Here is a 27,636-nt window from a genome sequence, read left to right on the forward strand (position 1 = left end):
TAACTTGAAACGTGTCTGATAACATACCACTCCACTGTTTCCATGTCCAATTTGTCCATTTACACTCATTCTTTTGAAAAGAATCTAACCAAATTTTACCGGTATTTTTCAATTTTTGTAGTGCTTGATATGTTATCATACTGTTTGACCACCCAAACGTACGCGCATTAGCCTCAACTACATCTAACCAACTATCAACGTCATCGATTAACGGATCGAATTCGGGTATCACTGACGATAAAACAATGTTTTGACTCACGGGCAGTGCATCTCGGCTTCGTTTGTTCTTTTGCCGTCTACGCCGCTTCCTAGCGCGGCTGTTGTCGCTGCTCGACGAGCTGCTTGAACTGCTGTAGCTCGTAGATGATGATTCAGAGCTAGTAGACCGATGGCGCGATCTTCTTTTCTCCGCCTTTCTCTTCCGAGCACGTGGCATTGTGGAGGGCGCACGAGGTACGCAACACTTCTGATAAAAGAAAAGAGGCACAGTACATATTAATACCTTTTATTTGCAACATAAGTATAATACAGGGCATATATGTGAAGGTATGTTCTATTTAAATTAACGTATATATTTAATCACTTAGTAGTCTTCTAATATATTTATTTATTACAGTTACATATTATATCTGCAAAACTAATTACTAAAAGCAATGGGTACTTGACTAGATCAATGATTTACTAAATTACTCAAAGTTACTTTACCACAAATCAATATAAGCTTAGCTTAGGAAAGTAAATCAATTGGAGGATACAATTGTGACCGCTCACGACGCTGCTCGATGGCAAAGTGCTGGCCCGGGTCTTCATCATCACGTCCCCACCTCCGTTCCTCTGCAGTAGCGCCGCGTGGTGACGGAAGTTCGAGTGGTGGGAGGCCACTTCGTCGGTCCGATGAGTTACCACGTCCAGCTGTACTCCATAGATGGCGCTGTCGTCCAATAAATATGCCGGAAACGCTTGAGCGACAACACTTATGTGTAAGAATTTCTTTGCCATGCGCCACCGTTATTTACGAAAAACTAAAAAAAGGGACCTTTAATATCAACTATCTCACTTCCAGTCAAGAATTCGATCAAGCAACCGGCAATGTCGGATGCAGCGGGGTCTAATTAGGTTAAAAAACCCGGTTGTCAAAAAATAATATGTTTTGCCAGTCGAAATCGATTTTTACAAAAACATGATCAGTCAAGTACACACTCATATTGTATATAATTAATAATTATTTAGGTACACTCACCGTCTTACCTACCATTTTTAGGGTTCCCTACCCAAAGGGTAAAACGGAACCCTATTAGTAAGACTCCGCTGTCCGTCCGTCCGTCCGTACGTCCGTCTGTCACCAGGCTGTATCTCACGAACCGTGATAGCTAGACAGTTGAAATTTTCACAGATGATGTATTTCTGTTGCCGCTATAACAACAAATACTAAAAGGTACGGAACCCTCGGCGGGCTCGGTGGGCGAGTCCGACTCGCACTTGTCCGGTTTTTAATTTCATTAAGTACTCATCAAAATTCGAATTTACTAATAAATCTTATTCAATATTAATTGCCGAACTAAAAATCCCGGAACTGACAATTCAGAATACCGATGTCGTCAGAATAAGGACGTAGACGTGTTGCGCGGGAATGGTGCGGTGCGCCGCGCGGGGCGCCCGCCTACCCGTTCTACCACGCGTCTGCTTCACCCCCTTGAAAACGTAAAACTCGAGTATAAGAGCGCCTTAAGGATACGAGTAATTTGTTCATCTAATTTCATTTCACAGAATCATCGATATGTAGAAAAGTTGCTTCTTATAAATAATGTGAAAAATTAATAAAGCAAATTGTTTGAAGTATATTTGTAACTGGTTAGGTAATAACTCGCATGTAACACCCTAAAAGTCGCATTTTCGAAACCACTTACCTAACTTAATCAAAAACAAAACAACGAAAAGCTAATAATGGTGAAATGACAACGTGAAACACACGAAATAAATACAACGAATTTATTAGCAACGTAGCCATTTAATAACGTTTGTTAAAATATCAGGTTCCAATTGAGTTCAACGTTTATTTTACTCCAATTGCTCAGGTCTAAAATATCATTCGATACTTTATTTTACGGCTTTTATTTGCAAGCTGGCGAGCTATTGACCCTTATCTCATCATATAGAAAACGAACTTTCACGGCCTGCTAGCTTAGTCAATATCGGTAGTGACTCTGCCTACGAAGCGGGAAGGCCCGGGTTCGAGTAGTAAGGGCATTTATTTGTATGTTTATGACAAATATTTGTCCCTGAGTTATGGATGTTTTCTCTGTACAAGTTGTAACAAAAATTAAAGGGGATCCGTTAAAGGTCCACTATTTTCTTTTACTTTTTCCTAATCAAAACACGATATGCTTAAACGGATCCCTATTATTATTGTTACGTATTACGAAAATTCCTTCATTTTGATTAAAGTAACAATTTTAATGTTATGCCTAAATAACCTGATACCCATAATTTTAAGCTGCATCCAAATTTCAACCACAAATCGACTAACCATAGATGCCAAAATACAATACATCGTATTTAAGCATGTGAACATCTTTGCGTATATAATCCTGTAATAATATAATTGTTTTTGAGTTACCGGCACGCAGGTGCGTTCAACGCGGGATTCTCCGGATGACAAACGAGGAGCGATATAAACAAGCTAATTAGATTAACCATGTATGTGTGTGTGCGATTAAATTTAGAGAGAATTAATGGATGTACAGATTATCGAACGGTTATGAGGCTTTGTTCCGTTAAGATGTAATAAATTGTGTAGGTAATATTTAGTTTACACTCTGCACATACGTAATACATAAAGGGCAAACAAAACACGCAAGAAAAGCTTATTTAAGTAGATTTATGACTATTAAAACTGCTATACGAAATGCTTTTCAATTATGTAAAATTGATTAAAATAATCATCAATTTTATTTCTTTACATATTTAAATGGTGCCGGTAGGGATTGCAATCCGGTCCGGCGGATCCGGTAATCCGGCCGGATCCGGCACATTTTTCAAGATACCGGATCCGGCAAAATTCACCGGATCCGGTCTCGGATCCGGTAAAGTGAAACAAAGCACTAAAATATAAAATAACAGCTTAAAACACTGCTAAAATTTAAAAGTTCTCGCCAATATTCGAATTTTCTCGCTCGCAAACAGCAACACAACAACTTGTTAGTTGACGCCAGTCTTCTAGCCAACGAAATATGTGTCGTCGTAGCGTTGAGATTTCCGTGCACCGTAAGTACTGGATTGGTTTATATTCAATTTATTGTGTTGTTACATTGTAATTTAATGTAAGTACATGTTCTTTCGTTTTATTTTGTACAGACCATTATAGTCCAGTTATAATAAGTGTTACCTGCATTTAAAATATAATGAATAAATATTTATAAAACTTCATTCAGCACTTCAGCAGTTAAGTTAAATGTTTTGTCGAATTAAAAGTAATTGGAGGAATATATGTTGACTTTTGACGACCGGTCTGACCTGGTGGGTAGTGACCCTGCCTGTGAAGCCGCGATCCTAGGTTCGAATCCCGGTGGACATTTATTTGTGTGATGAGCACAGATATTTGTTCCTGAGTCATGGTTGTTATCTATGTATTTAAGTATTTGTATATTATATACAGGGTGGAAAGGCACGACGATCCTTTCCGGAAATGGGAGATAGTTTAGCCTAAGCTCTATATTTTCTCCATAGAAACTATGTTAATATGGGCAACCGTTTCTAAATTATGACCTTTTAAACATCCACGCAAAAAACTACTTTGTTCTAACCCTAACAGGTGACAGGGTCAATGAACTTACTTGTAAACAATCAGTATTCGACAGGAAATTATGCTAATTTGTTGCCATCTAACCATTTTTAGGTCTGCTTACAGCACGGTAAGAATCATTGCAGGATTTTCGCTTTCTTAGTGGTTCCACTTGTTCAATACTTGAATGAAATAGTTATGTTATTCCTTAATATTAATAATACTAACCACAACATTGTTTACAACGACAGTTCAAATGGTGACATTGACAACCACTCAAAAGTACGCAATCGTCTTATAAATATCTCTGGTTTCCTTGACTGATAAAAAGGTTTTAGTTTCTTAACACGTTTCACAAAATTATTTTCGAATAATTGGAAACTATCTAAAATAATTAAAAATAACAAGTAGGTTGTGTTAGTTGCACCAAATGAACTTGCAAAAATTAAATACTAAGAATAAATCAAGAATAAATACTTCTTCAATACCAAACTAACAAACCTTCTTGCGTGGTAGGAAATAGACAAGACGTCTGATGTTTGAAATTAAATTTTCATTGAACTATACTTATTGAATGTCATATTCTTCAAATAAAAATGTTAGATGCTCGTGGCTATTTAAATTTGTGGGGCTGTGTAAAAGATATGGTGTACCAAACCAAACGGAATGTGAAACTGCGGACGAAATGAGACAAAGGCTAATAATTGGTGCTTTCTGCGGAGGATAAATGACGAAGAGCATACACTATATCGCATGTGCATCGACATACTCGGGTACGGGCTGCGGCGGCGTTGTAATACACGGAGGTACATTTGAACACCGTATGTGAAAAGAAGATAGTATTAAATATTGGAAAAAAGTAATTATCTAAGAAAGTAATAAAATTGTTTGTAATATTTTTGCATGCATTTGATTTATTTGACATTTATGCGTCATTCATACATCATTGCGATACTGTCAACGATCGGAAAAAAGTGTAAAGTCCCGAGCTTTCCCGACGGAGATCCTTAATCTAGCCGTCATGTGCACATGCTATAGGGTTATCACCACAGTTAAAAAGTAGTATTTTTGCAATTTTTATTTTTTACTCAATTAACGATTCTTACCATTACCAATAGTCTCTGTATCACTTAAACGACCTAATACTTCCGGGAAGGATCGTCGTGCCTTTCCACCCTGTATATCGTTGTCTGAGTACCAACAACACAAGCTTTCTTGAGCTTACCATGAGGCTTAGTCAATTTGTGTAAAAATGTCCTATAATATTAATTTATTCTTATTATTTATATGTTATTTTGTTATTATTATGCTACTAAATAAAGCGAGAAAATGTAGTAGTAGTAGTAAACATTTTATTGCACAGAACAAGTACCTACATAACACAGAGAGAATACAGTAAATGTGTACAAAGGCGAACTTATCCCGTTAAAAATGTTAAATGTTTTGTGTGAATAAATGTTTTAATGTATACTTGTATAGGTATGCACGTTCATTGATTTGGTTTGCTCAAACTAAAATGGTTGAATTGAAAACACCTTTTTGTGGAAAATGTGGCTATGGATATTTTAAGAGAATAAGATTTCATTTGTGTGACTGATTATTGTAATAGGACTTAAATAAATAAATAATAAATAAATAAATATTATAAGACATTCTTACACAGATTGACTACGTCCCACAGTAAGCTCAAGAAGGGTTGTATTGTGGGTACTCAGACAACGATATATATAATATATAAATACTTAAATACATAGAAAACAACCAAGACTCAGGAACAAATATCTATGTCATCACACAAATAAATGCCCTTACTGGGATTCGAACCCAGGACCATCGGCTTCACAGGCAGGGTCACTACCCACTAGGCCAGACCGGTCGACAAAACTTAGTGGTTAAGACTTAGTGGTAAAGTAAAAAAAACGTTGATTTTTAAAACTTAAACCAACCGTTTTTTTTAATCCATTAGAAATATCCTTAACTTCGCATAATATAACGCTAAAACACATAATAAAATACGTGACTTGATAAATTTTTTATCCGCAATACCAATCCGGCCGGATCCGGCCGGATCCGCCGGATTGAGGCCAAAATCCGGCCGGATCCGGCCGGATTCAAAACCAGACCGGATTGCAATCCCTAGGTGCCGGCAATGGCGGGATAACTTGGGTTTATTTTTTGAGAAACTTCCCAAAATTAGCACCAAACCGAGAAAGTGTAAATAGGGGGGAGGCTTTTTCCCAGCAGTGGGACATAGTAAGCTGTAAGTAAAATAATAATAAGACCTCGACTGGGAAGCCGAAGGGACGGAAAACCACGAGCCAGATGGTCGGACGACATTAGAAAGACGGCAGGGCCGACCTGGCATAGAACCGCCGGATACAGAACAACATGGAAATCCATGAAAGAGGCATATGTTCAGCAGTGGACGCTGAACATATGCCTATAAGAAGAAGAAAATAATAATAATATATTACCGGTATAATAATATTATATTTAATCAAAGTCTTTAGTCGTCTCCCAAATGTCCGGAACACCTCTGTTCTATGATGGGAGACACATACATTTAAATGGGGTCCTGGCACCCTGAGTCTCTTTGGAGACCTTTCAAAGAGACTCAGGGACGAAACTGGGGACCCAAGAGCTGGCAGTTACCTCGCTCAACGCTTCAGTCTGGCAGTTCAGTGGGGTAACGCAGCCAGCACCTTGGGGACCTTGCCACAGGGGCCTTTTTTAGATTTAGTTTAGTTTAGATTTATTTTATTTTAGAATAGTTTGTATTTAGTTTAATTGTACTTAAGTTATTTTTATTTATTGTTTTTTGACTTGTTTTTGTTGTATATATGAATAAATATACTAAAATATACCTTTGATATTAAACGTAAAAAAAAAACAATTCAATCCAATTCAATTTAATTTCTTTAATGTTAAAATAACACATGTCAAAAAAAATCACAATAGAATTACAAAATATACAACTAATACTAAACACTAAACTAAAAACACTAACACTAAATTAAAAACACATAAAACCAGATCAAGGAAAAGAAGAAGAAAATAGCAATAATAAATACAAATGTCATTATTTACGAAATTATCTAATGTTAAATTTACTGTAGAATTCCTGTAGTGTTCATGCGAATGAAACGGTACCATCGGTCTAATTATTAAATAAACAAAGCCGTATTCAATAAACTTGCCACCTCAAAAGCCAGGACAATAGCAAACATACAAACATAACTGAAACAGACATCCCGATTACACAAACGATGGAAGCAAACAACCATCCCTGCATGATGTGGTAAAGTACTCATCGCAAATAAATCAGGAAAAGGAAAATTTCACACAAAAAATGGGAACCGGCAGGACGATGTCCGCGAGCGAACGTCGATTGTTTTTTTTTAACTGAAGTGCAAAGAGAATGTCGAAGTTTTTTGTTTTTATAGTGACGGTATAGGGTTTTCGATTTAAGGGGGGACGAATCTACGAAATTAGAAAGGAACAAAGGATAATATTATGGCGGCGCGCGTATCTGTATACTGTAAAGGGGACGGCCTATAAACGCTGAGGGCATTAACACACGGGAATTAGGTGTTCTGTATATTCTTTCAGCAAGATCACAATTTATATAAGTCAATTACACTTGATGGCTGCCTCTTTAGGAATGCCGATCCGCACCCCGTTCCATTTGACAGCGGGCTCATATTCTAAATTTAAATAGCGTGACTAGCCAGTCACAGATAAAAAAGGCTGTAAAGGTTGCAAACCTTTACAGTACACTCTATAGCGACGGAAGATTTGCGATCGTTTTATCTCAAAAACTCTGAAAGTATATCGGCTATTTCACTAGCTACTTTGTACTAAAGTACTACCGCTACGTTATGCAGAGTATCGATATTTATGGTGTGGCTTATTTTGTAGAAGTTTTCATTTTCTACGTCTCACTCCCTTAATGTATTCTACTGCTCGATTCTAACTTTAAGGTACGTCAATTAATAGATCTAATTGTTTGACACTGACATCTAATCCATATCGTTTCTAGATCTATTAACTGTCGTATCTTAAAGTTAGAATCGGGCCGCTAGTTCGAATAGGGATCCTGACATTTACGGGACAAAATTAAAAGACTCGCTATAAAACATTTATCGGACACAATAAAAAGAATCGCTTTAATTTAAAGCATTTAGCGGACAACGTTAAAAGAATCGCTATAAAGCATGCAAAATTAAGCATCTCTTTAAGTTGTAGGTAAACAAACACACCATCGGCTAAAGCTACAAACGGTTTAGGCTCGATATTAGGATTGACACATTTCAAGCGCAATCGTAAATAAAAAACAATGGTATATAAATACATTAAGGCGCGAGCCACAAGAGACGTACGTGTACCCTTATCACTGGAGGGCAGAAACTGCCCTGCTGGGGACCATACGTTGCGCTGAACGGATAGCAAGGCCGTTTCTCAAGGAATTAGGTTAAGTACGTTACCACTGTTTCCAGGTAGGTTTAGGATAGTGTCACAAAAGTAACTGACGGCCCGATTCCGATCCGATCCGAACTTAAAGATACCTACGTCAATTCATAGATCAAGAAACGATATGGATTAGATACACTCGGCGTCACGGAAATCGCACACCCACGGATTTTTGTTTCAAGCCGTTATAAACCTTATGTTGTTGAAGGTAAAGTATGAGTGTGTGGGATCATTTTAAAGAGAATTTAACCCTTCATTTAAAAACAATGCAATAGTTACTAAAGAGTAAAAAAAAGGCACCTTTTTTAATAAGAAATAAAAATCGTATATTCATGCAAAAAAATCAACATATTAAAACACAATAAAATCAACAAATATCGGAATACAAATGCCTAAAACTAAACTTAAAACCTAGTGTTGCCTCCTCTGGCCTTAATGACTGCCTCCATGCGAGCCTTCATGGACCTCACGAGAGACACGACGTATTCTTGAGGAATAGCATCCCACTCTTCAATGACGGCATCTCGAAGCTGTTCCAGGGTCGCAGGTGCAGGATTACGTGACCGCACCTTCCGTTTTAGCTGATCCCAAAGGTGCTCTATGGGATTCAGGTCCGGACTCCTTGCTGGCCACTGCATGACGGTGATCCCAACCTGATCAAGGTAGTCCCGAACAATCAACGCTGTGTGGGAGCGGGCGTTATCCTGCATGAATGTGAATCCAGGACCGACAAATTCGGCGTATGGAACCACATGGTCCTCCAGGATCTCTGTGATGTACCGATGAGCAGTCATGGATCCCTGGCCTCGACCACCACCAGTGCGGGAAACACAAACGAGCTCGGTTTTGCCGGCGAGGGAAATGCCACCCCAGAACATGCAGGATCCTCCTCCGTATCCGACGGTTTCTTCAAGACAGGCCTGTGAATAACGTTCCCCTTGCCTCCTGTACACTTTTCTGCGCCTATCGTTGCAGAACAGGCACACCCTGGTCTCATCGGAGAAGAGGACAGCCTTCCATTGGTCGACCGTCCAATCCTTGTGTTCGCGAGCAAACTCACGTCTGACTCGCCGATGCTCTGCCGTCAATTTGGGACCCGTAGCCGCTCTATGGGGCATGATCTTCTTCTCCCGCAACGTTCTTCTTACTGTAGAGACACTCACCACCGTTCTCCGAACTGCTTGCAGCTGTTGCTGCAGCTGGACAGCGTTGGAGAAACGGTTCCGCAAAGACGTCGACACAATAAAGCGGTCGTCTCTTTCGGAAGTGCAGCGTTGTCCTCCGGATCCAGGCTTCCTGGTGAAGCTTCTAGTCCTCTGGAATCGATGAACTGCTCGGAGAACTCGGAAACGGCTTATGTTGAGTTGCCGAGCAACCGCAGACTGCGTCATTCCTGATTCCACCAGGGCTACTGCTTGAGCTGCTTCTGCTTCCGTGGTATCCATTTTCTTGGGGTATTTTCTTTCTCCAGCTGTTCCGGTGTGACCTCTGTGAACTCTGGATACCGAATGACCCATATTCCACTTTTACCCCCCCTTTTAAACCTATCCAAGGTAACGCAACTAGCGACCCTTACAACGCGTATTGTAGGTGTTCTTTCAGAACGCCGTAATTTCGTGATTATTATTATTTTTCCCAAAAATGCTTTACTCATGTTTTAATGCTTATTAATTGTGCTTTTAAATGATGTATATATTGTGAGGGTATAATACATATGATAAGAGCTATATTCGCTTAAAACAAAAATCGGTGGGTGTGCGATTTCCGTGACGCCGAGTGTCAAATATGACGTTTCATCAAACAAAAACCTCACTTATGAAGACCCACAGAGTCAGTGTGCGTGTCAATTTTACAGGTTACGTTTTTACGGAGGCCAATTCGAATTTTCATTCGATCTCAAAATGATATAATTTTTTAATAACAGTTTTGAACGATTCACAGTTAGTTTCATGGAAACGTACATTGTACGAACGTGTCTTGCTATTTCAATCAGTCTCGTTGACTGAGGTACCAGGACAAATACGATCGTTTTCGAGAAAGTACGAGGGAAAACAATTATGTACTACATCTGTAGGCCCTACTACTATTATAATATCAAAAGTGAAAAATAAAAATTGATAGGCGGTAATAACAAAATAGAAAGAAGTGTGTCTTTTCTTTATAACGCGACGTCAACAATCACTATTTCCTCACAAAGATCCATAGGCTATTTATTTAAGGTAGGCGTTGATTAATATGTGTTACTGCGACCTACTTGAAGATGTCAGCGACTCTGTTCTACTATCCGCAGCCAAACTAACGACCGATTACCATCTCTTTCACTCTTACTACAATCTAGCAAGTGTGAATGAGAAATTTACATTAGGCAGGTAAAGGGTGACCCTTGATCCCGGCTTTGCATCCGCGTAACGACACGTGTCGCCAGGATCACTGTAACACATGCTGCATACATAATACGTGATGATATTGTCACCTAGGTATCTACATGACAACTACAAATAATACGAAGACCCTAAGACCGTAGGATGGTTGCAAGCCACTTTCAAAAGTTGTGGGAGAGATTTCTTTTAGTTGAGATGCATATGTCTTTTATGGGCCGATTTATATTTTTTTATCGTTTTGTTTTTTCGTCAGATTTCGATAAAATTTGGTGAATAGATAGAATCCCCTATTCTGTACAATTTAAGCGCAATTTCACCGTATGGTCTGTACCTATGTAATTTTTTCTCTGAATTGTGGAGTTAAACGGAAAATTACACTTGTAACAAGTTTATATTCTAAATAACACTAACACGTTAAAAAGTAGTTTCTGGAACAGTGAAGAAATGTATTTCTGACCAGGAACCTCTATTTAACGCATTTATAACATTTATTTCCAACCAGACCAACCAACAAAGACCTAATCTGTCCGTACATCCATTCTGCCGGAGAACCAAGGAGATAATTTAATGGACAAGCGATGAACAGGTTCCCAAGCAAAAGGAACCCAGTCGTACGTGAAATAAGTGGGTAGGGATTCGTTTGACGAGATATGGAGAAACAAAGAAAAGTAGGCTTGAAAGCTCCTCGCGAGCCAGTGAGCAAAAGGTTTTATATTGATATAATATTGTGATTCGTTGTTTGAAAGTTCCAATAGAAATCTGAGATTGTTGTGGCTGCGAGAAAGACACAGAGAAAGCGTCGCTAAGCAACTGTAATTTCAGAACACACCGATTTCGTCGTGTTTACGCGCGAAGCGCAAACATTAACAAGTATTACAACTGAGGAATGAACGGTGAATGGCTGAAAGGAAAGCCCATATGATATGCGTGCAAAATCGGCATGTCTTGTGGTCACAGTTTTGTATTAAACAACACCTTTAAGGTGGCGACTGACGTGAACATTTGCTCGATGCGAGCGCGTTACAAGTCGAATATTCGGCACGTTAGTACAGCGAGCGGAGCAGCTCGACGGCGAGCGCCGAGCGCTCGAGCGCGCTCCACCCGGCTGTCGGTTTTTTGGCGAATCCCTTTGAATGTTACATTACACGTCAGTCGCTAGCGCGAGCGCACGTGGAAGTCACTTATTATATTTTATGTGAAGTGAATTTTGGCATTCGATAAAATGCAGTGGGAGTCAAGAGAAATACCGCCAGCACCCCCAACTGTGGGATCCTACTCACGAAGAGCACTATAATAAACTGAAGAAAAAGGACGCATGGATCGAAATAGCTGACGAGATCAACGAAAACGTTGACGAATGCAAAAGAAAAATAACAAGCTTGCTTGCGTCTTTGCGATTGTGCGAATTAAGAAAACTACAGGAACGGGAAATGGTAAAATTATATACTGTACTTATTTATGTATATCTATTTAATATCATACGATCTATAATATTCAAATGTCATTTTACATAACTACTGTCAAAATTCTTTAAGTCAAGTAATTTGTTATCCATACACGCTTTCTTCTCTTCTTTAAATAACAGTAACGGATTAAAAGGAACGCAGCACACACCACCTCTACGTCCGCCATTTTGCCTACTTCTGGATGAATGTATGGAGCATAGGCGAACATACACGGTGTAACATGAGGAAACCGAATAATTTTAACCACGCATTTATGAGGTCAAAAGAAGGAAAAAATGTAATACGAGTTTAGGTCAATTTCACCAAAAAAAAAATTTTTTTGTGTTTTGTTTTTTCAATTTCTTGAATGTATTTGTACATAAAAAATAAATGTTATTGGTAAACATGTCACTTAAAATTGATTTTTACATTTTTTTTTCGTAAAACCTACTTTTTGCAAAGTGTTACTTGTCACTTTTTGATATCTATCAATAAGGATATTTAGACTACGTCCCATAGTAGCAACATCACCATCAAAAAGGCCTTTTACACTATGTAACAATAAAAACTAGTTTTTTTTTTTTAATTAATATTATCTCTGAAACTAGACGAATTTCAAAAAAGTTTATAGTACATTTTTGTCTCTAAATATGATCAGGAATACGCTGTTACAATTATTCGGTTTCCTCATGTTACACCGTGTATAATCGAGGCGAATATTCAGGTGTTTTGAGCATTTGCTCACAACGAACCAATGCTCGCATCGAGCAATTGCGAATATTCGCATCGAGCATGCTCACGTCAGTCGCCACTTTAAAGGCACACAGCGACTGTTTACAGGTATTCAGTAGCGACGCAGTGGCAAAAAGGCCGCGATACTTGCAAAGTTATTATGCGTGTGTTACGCGTGAATTATCAAAGTTACATTTTCGTTTTAATTTTTTTTGACAAATTTAATATAAGCACTTAAATGTCTCGATAAATGACCTTTTGACGTTTAATGCAGTTGGCAGCATTGCTGCGGCAGTAACGCTAGTGTAGTCTGAATCCGAATGGCACCTTTATGTACATAATTATATTATAGAATATTACCTGATTGCAAGTTAAGTTGAGGTGTGCCCCTGTGCAGAAGGGAAGAGCGGATGGAGCCCTGCCGTGTGATGTCGAGGTTATCTGTGGACAATATAAAATACCATTCAGTTATTTATTCTTTTTTGCGAAATAAAACAACTTGGGTATTTACTTATATATACAAAAACACACATTTGTTATAACTTCCTTTTGTAAATTCAAAAACCTCTGAAGATATTATATCAGCACCATCTAGTAATTTCAAACTTTTCTAAGAACCAATGCTGGTTTATCACCAATTTACAGAAAACCGCAAATAATAGTTCGATATTCGAGAAAAAATGAGAACATTAAGAGGGAAGGCGACAACCGCTTCCCCATACAAACGTAGACAGAAAAAATATATTTACACAATTAAATGAATAATATTCGGGAGACCGAGCTTATATCGGCCGCACCGAAACCGACAGGCAACTAACTACCTACCTATAAAGTGCAGGGAGGCAATTTCGACTGAGGGAAATTTCAACTAATCGAAATATATTCGAAGAACATATTTTTCGCTATCTGGCACTCTAGTTAATAATGTAAAACATGGAATATGTTTCGATCAGTTGAAATTTCCCGCGGTCGAAATTGGCCCCTGCACCTTATAGGTAGGTAGTGAGTTGCTGTCGGCGTCGGCGCGGCCGACATAGGTACGCGCGACGGCAACTCCATACTATAGACTCTATAGCAAAAAAAAAACAACGGGTTGCACTCCGGGAGTGCTGACAGAAGTGAAAACTCAATGACTAGTCCAAAATGTCTGGCAGCACTATGTATAATTGACCCATCCTCCTTTCTATTGAAAAACTTTAGTTCCGAAATTGCTGGCCAGTGAGATTAAATATGCAGCCTTAATTGTTTAAAATTCGAATAGAAATTGTAAAGTTACCTTGCAGACCTCGCATCTAAATATATTTGGTCATGATATTCTGAGTTTTATTCACCAGTACTAGAATTCACTTTTATTAGCGATTTCATCAAGATGTAGTTATTTAACTGTGAGATCCTCGTATTTCAGCCCGTACAAGATTAGAACATTGAGCTTTATTGCTTAATATAAAAGTCCAGTTTTAAATAATTGACCTGATTAGGATACGTTATGACTAAAGTTCTTTGGTGAATAACATTGTCCGTCACACATGACGTCAGCGCGTTACGCGTTACGCTGTCTCGAGTTTATCATTTTTTCCCCACCTCAAAAAGTGCTCAGCGCCGCTAAAGAAGTTTTCACTTCAAAAATGCCCGCAACGCACCACCTACCTACACAGAACCTCAGCTCTGACTCTACACTACAAGCATATAAATACCGTCTCCAATCAGTCGTGGGGAAGTGGGTCAAACTATGTCATCCGGTGTTGCAGTTGCAATTAACCCGAATGATCTTAATAGTCTCTGAATATTAAACATCTATTACTGTCAACCGCGGAGAACTCGTTAACATCCATACAGACCATACATTTTAAATAAAATGTATTATCGCTCGCAGACTGCTTGATAAAACATTAGTTTCAAATAAAATATAGTTTAAATGTTACAGACTTGTTTTTTCAATTTTTTTCGTAAGTAAAATACTGCATAGAGTTTAACGCTGAGTTAATCGCATAATAAAACAACCGCGCGCTTACAAGTGCTGATAGTTACGGCATGCCGGCGAGAATTTCCTGAAATAGCCAAATTTTCCACATAAAAAAATACTCACTCTCTAACAAAACGCGTCTGTTACGATCAGGACAGATATGGCCGCTAGGTGGCGACAGCGCCACGCGCGGCTTATGGCTAGCCACCAAAATTGGTGTGGAACGGATGTACTTTTAGCTACCTGTAGCAAAGCAACGAAATCGCGGAGTGAGCCACGCCTGATCCTAGTACTCACAGAGTTCTGCTTAAATTCTTGTATTTAAAAACGTTAAGGTAGCTATTAGATTAGATTATGTATAGAGTAAGATGGTATATACCTACTTACGTTACGTTTACCCTAGTGACAAGCTGACTTTCGCCTTGCAGAACTGCAAGTAGGACCGTACAAGTTTTAAATCAATTTATCAGACCGCCATGAGACCGCCCCACAAAATTACATCGACCTGTCTGAAAATTTACGAGATAACTTTGTATTTTGTGACCCCTTTTCAACGGGCAGGGTTGCCACTAATTCATAATACGCATTTCGAAAGGGGATCAATTGAAACATTCCTGGCGTGCCCACTTTCAGTTTCAACTGATTTGCGATGGCTTCTTAAATTAAATACAATGGTTGCTAATGGACGATATTTTCAAAACATGTGTAACCTACACAAACTTTTTTTGATTGTGGTAAGGGTTACCCACTACACCTAACTACTAAGTTTCTTACTTTTGGTAGACTTTATAAAGTCTGTCGGTCCCTCATTACGGGTTGATCTAGAATTCAAGTTATTTTAATTATAGCAGCAGCTCTCCACTTCTTCCTATCGATTGTTTTGTGAAATACGTTGCGTAGAGTGTTGCAAATTAAAAAAGGAACAATGGAAAAATCCATTGCTTCGAGCGAGATTAAACTTGCGACCTTTTGGAACGCTGCCCCTAATCCCAAAATTTGTGAAAAGTCCATGAAAGCTTGCTCCAAGCGATCTATGTAATAATCCCAACTGTTCTTTTGCAAGTCGAACGGCCCGAATTTGCCGACCGCCGTCGTCATTATTAAAAAGCACTGATTTATTGTTATACGCCACAATATTTTACACTCGCGAGTAAGTTTCTTTATCGTCGCCACTGAAAAGTCCGTATCTAGGACGTGGGAATCCCTGTAAAGTTCAGGATTTCAGGAAAACAGCGAAACACGATCGTACCACAGAATAAATAATAGTACTAGGTACAGAAGACTCTCTAACAAAACGCCTCTGTTATGATCAGCACAGATATGGCCGCTAGGTGGCGACAGCGCCACGCGCGGCTTATCGCTTTCCCCAAAATTGGGTCGGAACGAATGCACTTTTAGCTACCTGTAGCAAAGCGACTAAATCGCGGAGTGAGCCACGCCTGACCGTACCAAAAACCATTTAATTCGACAAGATCGATGAAAGAACTATCGTCCACCTATTTTTACAAATTGCAGACTTGCATTAAGTTGACAGCAGCTAATTTAGAATTCATCCTCATAATAATAGTAAGGACCTAATGATAATATGCATCTAAAGTGGCTTCTACTTTGTAGTCAACCAACAAATAATACAAATTACCACAGCCCTTTTCAACCTCCATCGCTGGCAACCCTACCCGACTTATACGCAACCCGTTGCCATGGGGACGTCTCTGGGGGCCCGCGAATTTTACGCCGATTGGATTGTCCTACGGAACACGAACCAAACGTGATTTCACGTCGGCTTCACGTCGGTTTTTTCACCGGTTTAAGTGAAGGCTTGTATAATTCAACATGGATAGAAAAGAAAAAGGATGTAAGTGAGTTTGGAGTCTGTAGAACGTGTTACTTTTTTTAAATGAGGGTTGGGTTTCTATGGCAGACCCAGAGCAATGGGATTACAGGTGGGCTGGTTCGTTGTTTTGTTTTAAGTAGGTATCTCACTTGGTACGGTCGAGTTCAAACATCTCTACAAGCCAATGTTCCAAAAATATATTTACACTACCTTTTTGTCCATGGAATGTACATGGAAGTTCCAACTATAGTCCGTTTTTTTAGCGTTAGAAATAAGGTAAACAATCTTGATGTGTCTTTTAATTGAAAAACACGTTTATGACATAAGTCATAAGTAAATATGTACAACTAATAAGATAATTTATATTCTTCTGCTTTCATAAGTAATTTTCACATTATTTAAAGCGTTTTTCAATTTGAAGACATGACTGTAAAGATCGCTTACCTTCTTTCTAATGCTAAGAAAAACTAAATATAATGGTAAGTGTTTCTAAGGGCCTGGCCAAGATAACAATCGTACATCAACAAACGCCAAACAGAAAGAATAAATCGTCGGGTGACAAGCAAAAGTCACTAACTAACACCATTGAAATTATTGGACAATTCTATCCACTAGTATCATCTTGGCGAGAGGAGGCTCGGAAATGAAGGTGGCAGGACCTGAGCTAATCCTACCTCTGCCATATGCCTGGCTCCGGAACATGCTGCGACACAACATCAACAAGGTAAAACCCAACAATATGATCTAACCTAGGCACTTGCAGGCAGGCGAAGGAAGCCCTCCCGACACTCAACCCCAATCTGTCGCGGAGGCTGCGACAGCTGAAGAGACCACAGCTCCGGCTTATAGCTGGGGCCATAACTGGCCACGCCTCATTTAACAAGCACCTATTAACCCTACATGTTACAGATAGCCCCCTCTGCAGAGCGTGCATGGAGGCAGAGGAGACAGCCGCCCACGTCATTCTCGAATGCCCAGGGGTGGCAGAATACCGGGCACAACACCTCTGCTCACCGGGGTCTCTCCCAGAAGTCGTCGGCAACGTCAAGGGTCTGCTAGGCTTCTTGGTATAGCTGGGTTGGCAAGAATAGTGCCGCCAACCCACCACGCAAAATAGGCGTAATTATATGACGTCGAGTTGCGGAAACCAAGCCCGCGAAAACCTATAACCTACTTATAACCTATCATCTTGGCTAGGCTACTTGGGCAATCATTAAGGTACAGAACGCGGTATACGATCGGTCTTGTTAGACATCGAAAATTCTGTAAGTAGGTTGTCGCTACGAGTATTATCTAGTCTGTGCTCCAGCTTAGATATTCCATATTGTTTTACCACGCCGCGCTCCACAAAGCTTGCGTGCATAATATTATTTCGTAGAATGAAGCCTAAAAATATTATAACATGGTATTATAGCATAAACCTTTGATGTCACGACCACATGTTCCTAGTCTATTCTAAACAAAAAAGCCTTTTACTCCGATGGCGTCATAAAAACGCGATGCGTTCCCATGATTTGCATTACATTTTTAATATTAATCTTATGGCCCAGGTTTTAAGGGTCGTAATAAAACGGGCTCATGCCACTCCGGCCTCGGGCAGTCTTATATTAAAAGTCTTAATACACCTCAATGCAAAAAGGACGTAAGTGTATATAAACTTCTTGTAAAATACGCCGCTTTATGTAAGCGGCTTTATTAAACGTGCATACCTTTTTAAAGGTTTTTTGAGGAAATTATTTCGCGTGCGCTTTTTAACTCCTTGGGTGTAATGGAATTTTTTGAGCGTGCAATATATCCTTGAGCTTAAATGCCCTTCATCAAAAAAGTAATTTACGATGTTGATATTGTTTACATAATATGTGATAAAACATATGGGTAAGTAATGTGCTGATTGCTAGGGCGCAAAAAGAATAGATAGTATAGAGGGGTCCTGTCATTGTAAATTTTGTAGTCACAGTAAATTTACTGCCATCTATCAACACACGACTAAAACTCAAAATGAAAACGTATAGAGTTATCAAAAAATGTATATATATGGATAAATGATTTTATTATTTTTATATCATTTTGATCCATGTTCATTCACTGATATCTATGTGTTAAAATTGTTAAATATGAAACGGTGTCGTCACGCCATCTAGCCGAGGATAGGCTAAAGGTGTGTGCGCCATCTATTCGAGAATGACTTTTACTTGAATTCCGAGGCACGTTTTTTCCTTAGACTTTATTCGTCTTATACGAAGTTACATATGTCTTTGCTAGGGCGTATCTGATTTGATTAATTACATAATTATCTTTATACGTTAATATCATGATAACATACAAATTATACGTTTTTTGCGGTACCTACTTATGTACTTAGTGAGAGTAACCTAAGAATTGATTTTTGTGAGTAATATTTTTGAGTGCAATAAATAAATAAGTAATAAATAAATGTCTAGGTGTGACTGTCATCTCTGGACTGGATATCCTCGAGTGTTTATTCTAAAAACCGGTTCAAAGTAAATGTAAATAGTTTTATCAAACGCGGCTTATCAAATTCTGTTTCCATATGCAGACAATAGGCTAGTAATCATTATCAATAAAATCAGATAACAATCTCAACACTGATTCGTAATCCTTATTGGAAATACTTAAAGTATACAGTAACCAGTCGAAAGTGTTGCTGTACATTCGACGTCAAATATATGTTTACGTTTTTCGCCTTATTACAAAGGAGTAAAGTGCAAAAGTGTAAACATATTTTTGACGTCGACTGTATATTGATTTAATCGAAGAAGAGGAAGCAGGAATTAGCAAGATAGTGAGTTTTTATATATAAGGTTGGAAAATAATACGCGATAACTTTAATTAGGTGTAGTGTCAAAATGAAGCAACTTTTGATTTTATTCGCTGTTATAGCTGTGGGCAGCTCTAGTAAGTAATTTTGATTTGTGTAATAAATAAATATGTCCAAGTTCACAATTAATAATATACATAATGCAGCCTATACCCTTAATTTTGGTAATCTATTATTTTTATTGCGTTACAGGCATATGGAAAGGCGGATTTAGAAGTAAGTTTTTTTTTACTATTCTGTTTATAGTCCGATACGACACGATATTTGATTATGAAGTTGACGCTCATACTAATAGTGCTAACAGACGGGCATACCAGACCGCCAACTTGGTCCAGTCAGCTTATCTCTTTCTCGGTTTCACTAAAGTACGTCCACTTAGGGGTCATCCATTAACTACGTCACACGAATTTCTAGGTTGTTTGATATATATTTTACTATACTTTTGTATATTTTGTATGTTAAAATAATTATTTAATTCATAATTAGTCAATTATTTTAACAATGTGGTTAAGTATTCAATAAATAGTAATGTAGGTAATAATAATCAATAATTATTATCATCTAACTTTGCAGTAAGATTCGATTTCGGCATTAACTTCGGCGGCACCTTCTTCTTCGACATCCCGCGCACACTCACGGACGCCGTCTCAGAGGGATGGGTGTCCCAAACCCAGCCCGACGGTCTGCCAGTCATCTCTGTCTCTATGTATTGCTACTCTGACAACATCGTGTGCTGCTTCTACGATTCCAATGGCGATGTAGCTGGCATGCAAGTTGCTGTAAGTTTACGATATGTCTCTAAAGGTGACATTCGGATGTCAACTGCATTACTGTTGCAGCGTCGTAGTTTCCGCCGCTGTATCTGTCAATTTCCTTGATAAACTGAGTGACATTCGCCGCCGCATTACTGCCACGATTATGACGTTCATTCCGTCACTCATTTGATCAAGCAAATTAACAGTCACAGCGGCGGCAATAACGAAGCTGCAACAGTAACGCAGCTACAGTTGACATCCGAACGTCACATTAAAGGTTGTTTCAAGACCAGTCCAACGGTCTACCTGTCATCTACAGGATGGCTAAAAAATAATTGCATTCCCGTTGCCAGGGAGGTTTTGGGAATATACTGAGTAACCTTTATTACGGGACCAACCACGAAATCGCGAAAAAACATTTGGCTGTTTCATACATTTTGGCTGGTCCCTTTTCTATGGGAAGGTATTTTTTTTTGCGCGTTTTCGGGGTTGGTGCCATAGTATAAGTTGCTCAGTATAAAGTTTTTGATAAAACTTTACTTTCGTGTAAATAGTTTTCTTCTATAGCTGCCAAAAGACAAATTCACCCCCTACTACGAGGACATGGATGCGGTGGGCTTCACGGACTGGACAGTGGATGATGTTGAATACTACACTTTGCAGCAGTATTTCACTACTGAAGGTATCTTAATAATTATTTTTTCCAATATACCCCGCACCTTCGAAATATTACCCAATACACAATTACTAGCTGTTAAAAAGTTGTGATTGGTCGATAAACGTTTTGATTGAGTGAAAAACCTTTTGGGCGGCATTACAATATTTGAAGTTGTCAACATGCGCACTGTATCTACAGATAAGTCGCTCGCTGCAGAATATACGAGGGGATTTTTATAGTTATTCTAGTTCATTTTTCACTTCACGTTTGAAAGCCTTGTACATGAAACTATATCTAAAATTTCTTACACGGGATTCATTTCATTCGTGTGGAAAGGCCGTTAGTCAATTACTTATAAATACAACATTGTGCCCTTTACTTTTCAGAAATCCTCAGCAGCCGCGCTACGCGTGCCAACGAGAACAAGATCACTGAGAATGGCGGCGTGTGGGTTGTGGGAACTAATAAGGAGGTGGTACAGATCTCCAACTCTACCAGCGAGATTGTCAGTGAGGGCGTCTTCACCATACAGGCCTGCATTCCGTGGATGGGTAAGTACAGAGCAGGTACAAAGATCCTACTGATATATCGATATCAATCAAGCCTGTTTCTCAAAAGGGCAGGTAGATATTATTATGCATTTTTACTATTTGCGATCCTGGCATAATTATATTTGGCCGACTTAATGGTTCTCTTGGCATTACCTTTTGTTATTTCTCCAGATAGGAGGAAATTCGTCAAAACCTTCGCCTTGTAAGTGCTTTCCCCACTTTCACTCAACACGTTTTTGTGTCACGGAACTCATACTCTTTCTTTGTTGGAGTGATAGATAAGATAAAAGCAGCCACAAACATGTACAAATACGTATAGTTTGAATAATCTCAGGTGAATTTTTCGGGCTCGGACCCTAATCTGTTAAACAACAGATATTGTTTCCTTTATGCAGTGGTTACAATGCTTACTGCTAATAGCCCCGACGTAAGTAACGGGAACAAACCCATTTAAAAAGCAAATTTACCATTCTAATTATATGGTTCAAATTCTTGAATCAGCTCATTCGGAGATAACACGTTTTTGCTATCTCTAAAAACAAGACCACCCTAATTGTTCTCTGAACAAGCTGTCATAATTATGAATTTGAACCTTAATACTATCACGATAGTTGCTTTTTAAACGACATGGTTGCTTTGGCACGTGGCTGTAGACCGCTCTTAAAAGAAACAAAGTTTTTTTGTTTAACGGATTAGCACCCGAACTCGAAAAATTCACCTGAGATTATTCAAACTATACAGGCAACAAAACAGATGAACAGAATATTTATATGTAGAAATTACGTAGCATCGATCATTGGCGACTGTTATGTCACGTACCTAAAGTCGTTTCATTATGTTTTACCCAAAGAAACAAAAAAAAAACACACACATAGAACGTATTTTAGGGTAAGACAGGGTAAAGTAAGATGGCAACATTGTAAATCATGTTCATACAAATATTACACATACGTCATTAAATTCAATGGCTTTCTTCCCACAGGCCGCCATTACTACTACAAGATGGACTCCAGCTTGAGCTGCGACGAGCCCATTTTCCCGTGGTTCCCCATCGTGGAATCCGGCGAACTAGTCGCCACCGGCCTAATGGTGTTCGGCGAGCTGAACCTGGACAGCGGTGCTAGGAACTGGTTTGAAAGCCCTGATGAGTCTGCTGTGAAGGTAACTTGATTGACAGCATAAATAACTGAGTTCACCTTTGAGGTTTGACAATGTGTTCAGTGGAGACGGATAACCTAGGTCTCGAATTGTGACCTAAAATACCTCATCAAAATAACGCATTAGTGGTAATCGAAATATGTAAAACAGTAACATTATTTATATTCAGACATACTAAGCCATTGGAGATAGGCGAAGCCACAAAATATAAAACTTATTATTTTAATTGTACAGCTTCACTAAGAAAGGCTTTGAAAATACAACCTCAAACGATGTTATAAGTGTTAAACGACTTCTTCGCGTACGAAAGCTACTAAACATGTACCATCAGCCGTAAAAGTGCATGGCGAATTTATCAATGAATTCATTGATAATTACTCCATGCAATTTCGCAGCTCACTGTACTACATACTATGAATACTATAAAATGAGGTTCCACAGGCCCCACAGGAAAACTTATCTCATATTCAACCTTGTTTCATTAAAAAAAAAAAAAAAAACCTACTATACATTTTCTTCTAGGCGATCGTCACTTCTGGCCCAGACTGCCTTTACGAGCTAGCTTCGAGTCCTGGAGTTGTCACTATGCACATTTACTACATCGACCAGCCATGGCTGATATCCTGCATATTCCAGTAAACTACGCCTGACCAGAGTCAATAAAAGGTGAAATAAAATGTCACTTTAAACAAATGTGTATTTTTCTCCATGCTTTGATACCCAAGTATTCAATACATTCGTCGCAGCTTCGGGTCGATTCGCTCGGTCGTGTAGTTGCAATGTCATCTAACGCACCTTCAAAGTATGACGAGTATGTACATCTAATGAAATTAACGATAAAAGCAAAACACACAGCCCAATAATAACATTTGAATTAGTGGATAGTTAGATCGTTTATTTAAAAATTGGTTCTACATTAGCAAGTACCTATAGGTACAGCTACTGCAATTGTTTTACCTGAAACATCGAAAATTCACAATTTACTTCGGTACATTTTAGTTAATTACTCGCTATTATCTTCTTTCCAAATTATTCTCTAAATTTAAGTGTTTTTTAATTGTAATCTGAAGCATCTCAGCGGCTAACATTTGTTTTAGCAATTAACTTTTTATTGCAATACTTCGCAAAGGAGTTTGTATATTTTGTGGCCTGTTTGACGTTCGTTCAAAGCGGCAAGTGTTTTTAATAGCATAATGACTGTAATTTGAAAATGGATGATAAAAACATCTTTGGGCCATAGAGTTAAACCAAGATAAGTCTGCCACGATTTTGATAGTAAGTATACGCAGTGCAAGTGTTATTTTAAACGTCAAACTTCTGTGAAATTATGACGCATAAATAACACTTGCACTGCGTATACTTACTATCAAAATCGTTGTAGATTTTCTTGGTCTAACTCTACTAGCTGCCGGGTATACCTAAAAATGTATACCTACAGGTACCCCGTTACCCACACACAGGTCATGATCTTAATATTATTAGCGCCACTTGTAACCCGGGGTTAACCGGTTAACCCGTTAACCCAGTGTCAAATTGTACTGGTAATCGTGGTAACTCAAGGTTTAACCGGTTAACCCCGGGTTAGTCAATGGTGCAAGTGGCCCTTAACGACTTTGATTTTCTATGAAACCATGACAATATGAATTAAAAAAAAACACAAGTTACCCTTTTTGGCTGGTCAGACTATGTTGTGCAAATAATATTGTTGTGAGAAAAAGACTAAAGATAAAAACTGGACTAGTAAATCTTAAAACAATATTACATACATTCTTTTTCATCAATGAGAAATGTGAGCAATTGCTCACTACGGCACTAAAATGAAACTATACCTTAAATTAAACGTCACAAAAAGAAGAATCAGTACGGTTACCATCAGTTTGTCACTGACATAAACGCCGTCGAGAACGTAATTTACTTTCTATACGTCCCGTTTGCACTAATATGCGAGCGCGAGCGAGATGCATAGAAAGTAAATTACGTTGTCGACGGCGTTTATGTCAGTGACAAACTGATGGTAACCGTACAGCTATCCAAACAAGAACTGGACGTCTAATAAAGGTAAGTAAGGGAACGAAGGAACGGACTTTTTCTTTCCAACAATTATTTGTATTTATTGCGATGTTCGAACTTTCCTTTTTCCCTGCTAACGATTGAGAAAATTAAAAGGGGTCATTCCAGAACTTGGACTGTTCGTTATCGTTTGCTCTTTGTAGTGTACATGTTATTTAATTTTATCGCTTGTGTAAATTTCAAAATTGAAAGTATTTTGGTTTATGGGTACCTAGGTACTATCGAACACTCATGTCATGATCATGACCCACTTGCACGGGTCTACGAAAAATAGTACAGAAGTAGTGCATATATGTAATTGTTTTCCATCGTATTTTCTCGGAAACGTTCGTATTTGTCATGCCACTTCAGTCAACCTCAGTACTTTTTGTACCGAGACTGACTGAAATAGCAAGACACGTTCGTACGTTTCCGTGAAAATACGATGGAAAAGAATTGCACTACATCTGCATGAGCAACGCTGGCGCAGACGCATGCGATGGATATAACTACCAATGGCACCCGCGTGCGTGCGCCCGCTCCGTGCACCCGCGCCATCTAGCGCCCAGATGTAATTATAGCACGGGGAAGTTTCCGTAACTTGACAAATGGCGCCCATTTCGCGTAGGATGTAATCATAAAATTTTATAATGAATTCACAACCAACTTGTTTCAACTCGTGGGCTGGTAACCTAGGCAACCGCTCCTACCTTCGCTATATTCAGTAATTTAATTACTTGCAAACCGAAATTCTTAGGGCTCATTTAGACGATGCGAGAACTCTCATGCGAGTTTCATTACATTGCGGGTTTTGGTCGGTCGGTTGAATTGGACGTAACCAACAGTCCGCAATGTAACTAAAATCGCATTCGAGTTCGCGCGCCGTCTAAATCAGCCCTTAGAGTAGAATAATTACTTGTATGGTAGAGAAGCACAGAATTAATGACAAAAATATGCCAGCTAAGTAGACGAAAGTAGCTTGCACGTCCCATTGTCCAAGGTACAATAGTGATATTTGTTAGAAGACATGTTGTATGACGTTCTAACATGCTTAGTATGTGGCTCATTATAGGAAAGGGGTTTATACTACCAAAAAAATATTTGGTAAATTTAATAATAATCATTTAATTGGATAAAGGGTCAGATGCAGAAGGCGGTGATCACACGGCGCGGGTAGTCCGCCGGTTCCTCTCTCTGTGGCCCTGACCACCGGTAGCTCGGGCCTTGCCCCGCTGCCGGCGGCACCCTAGGTTAGGTTTTTTATAATGTGTTTAGGCATAGGTATGTATTTTTTATTGTTTTTTATGTGTTATTATATTTTATTTTTATATGCGTATTGTAAAAAAACTAAACTAAGAATTAAAATGACTAAATAAAATAAATTAATAATATTAGTTGCCCAAGGGAAAGTAATCATATTAATTATAAAACTCCCGTGACACTCGAAACGTGCTGGACCAGTAAAGGCGTGCTGTTGCTCCAATGAAGAAGATCCCCGAAAATCGGATCGAAACATGTCGAGCGTTGGTTTGACTCGAGTAATACATGAAAGTAACCATGGCAACGAAACCAACGAGTAACACTAATAAGGTCATTCACCTATATAAGTACGTAACCTTTGAGCGCGACACGCTTTTAATGAAATCGATTCAGTATTTCCTATCTACTTCCCTTATTTAATTATAAACCGTTGAGCTTCGCTCTGTCAATATTAATTGCCTTAATGAATATCTAGAACTTTCAAAGAACATGACGGCACTTCAAACTTACATTGTGACATCTAAATGTCAAGGGGCCCAGTGATTAACAGTCCGCCGGACGGTATCGGCCTGTCAGTTGTTCGGAACTGTCAAAATTTTGTTCTAACTGACAGGCCGATACCGTCCGGCGGACTGTTAATCAGTGGGCCCCTTTAGTCGCCAAACGGACGAGCGAAGAGCACGCGTTACTGACATCATTAGGGTCCTCTAAATCATTGCTGAAAATTATTTTGCCGAATGTCATTTCGCAACTAATTATTCTAGTGTTGGTCGCCAAATAAAATCATCTACAAGTGAAATTCGGACAGTAAAACTTTGGCGAAATGGTAGAACACCCATCATTATATATCATTTTAACGTCACAATGTAAGCTTGAATTTGCGTCCGTATCATAAATAGCTCTTTATCAATTTCCAACCATGAAGTTATTCTTCAATTACCTGCCCTTCATCTAGCTTATTTTAAAGATATCACTTCGACATACCTCTTTATATCGAAAGGGCTTAACTTACTTGTATTAGTTATAAAAATACGTCCTTTTAAAAGGCTGGTCGGGAGAAGACGTCACCTAAGAGGCCTTTAAATGGAAAGAAAATATTTTTGTTATTTTTTCTTTAGCCGGTCGCGGAGCCTCGGATATGAAGAACCACTTCATCTTGTAATAAAACCGGAGATGTTTTGCTTTTAGTATAGCGGCTGCACGCGAGTACTTAGGTTTTATGAAGGGGTTTCATAATAAGTAAGCTGAGATATGAATGTATGTAAAATATTATTAAGAAAACTTTGAATGGCTTACGTCTATGTCTATATTTTTACAAACTTGATAGTTGTGTATCATTTTAAGAAGTGTTTTTTTTTGTCTATGTTGATTTACGGGTAGATTAAATAACTATTTGCCTAACACTTTAGCATAATTTGACGACCGGTCTGGCCTAGTGGGTAGTGACCCTGCCTGCGAAGCCGATCGTCCTGGGTTCGAATCCCAGTAAGGGCATTTATTTGTGTGATGAACACAAATATTTGTTCCTGAGTCATGGGTGTTTCTATGTATTTATCTATATAACCCTTCGGGTGGCAGCACCTCCGGTTGAACGGTAGGACAAATGGCGCGGCCATTTTTTTAAATATGCCTCGGCGTGGCAGAGGCCGCGAGAAAGTTCGGTCATAACAAGCCCGTAATTGGCAGAGACCGTCTCGCGGCCTCTGTGCGACGCTGCATTTCGCGCCTAAAATAAAACCGTTAGAACTATGCCTTGCTTG

The 27,636-nt window shown here is 38.8% G+C and overlaps 2 protein-coding genes across 3 annotated transcripts in view; one reads left to right on the forward strand and one right to left on the reverse strand.

Moving 5' to 3' along the window:
* LOC134799089 (neural cell adhesion molecule 2-like) overlaps nucleotides 1-27,636 on the reverse strand; it is a 460,169-nt gene that overhangs the window by 97,044 nt on the left and 335,489 nt on the right. For both annotated transcript variants that reach the window (XM_063771474.1, XM_063771475.1), the window contains exon 3: nucleotides 13,170-13,250. In XM_063771474.1, the coding sequence (XP_063627544.1) occupies nucleotides 13,170-13,250 (81 nt within the window). The remainder of the gene's footprint in view (nucleotides 1-13,169; nucleotides 13,251-27,636) is intronic.
* LOC134799662 (uncharacterized) lies at nucleotides 16,606-23,248 on the forward strand. The gene is made up of 8 exons (XM_063772103.1): nucleotides 16,606-16,627; nucleotides 17,516-17,656; nucleotides 19,638-19,661; nucleotides 20,019-20,224; nucleotides 20,768-20,882; nucleotides 21,245-21,409; nucleotides 22,392-22,570; nucleotides 23,090-23,248. The coding sequence occupies exons 1-8, from the start codon at nucleotides 16,606-16,608 to the stop codon at nucleotides 23,204-23,206; spliced, it is 969 nt and encodes a 322-aa protein (XP_063628173.1). The 3' UTR covers nucleotides 23,207-23,248.

This window comes from Cydia splendana, chromosome 18, assembly GCF_910591565.1.
Source record: "Cydia splendana chromosome 18, ilCydSple1.2, whole genome shotgun sequence".
Taxonomy (NCBI): domain Eukaryota; kingdom Metazoa; phylum Arthropoda; class Insecta; order Lepidoptera; family Tortricidae; genus Cydia; species Cydia splendana.

What these genes read in the sequence shown, in the direction of transcription:
- LOC134799662 (XM_063772103.1), top strand. Translation starts at nt 16,606, where the DNA reads ATGGATAGAAAAGAAAAAGGAT. An exon ending in AGTCGTCGGCAACGTCAAGG is followed by an intron (nt 17,657 to 19,637) that starts GTCTGCTAGGCT and finishes ATTGCGTTACAG; the next exon opens with GCATATGGAAAGGCGGATTT. An exon ending in GCAGTATTTCACTACTGAAG is followed by an intron (nt 20,883 to 21,244) that starts GTATCTTAATAA and finishes TTTACTTTTCAG; the next exon opens with AAATCCTCAGCAGCCGCGCT.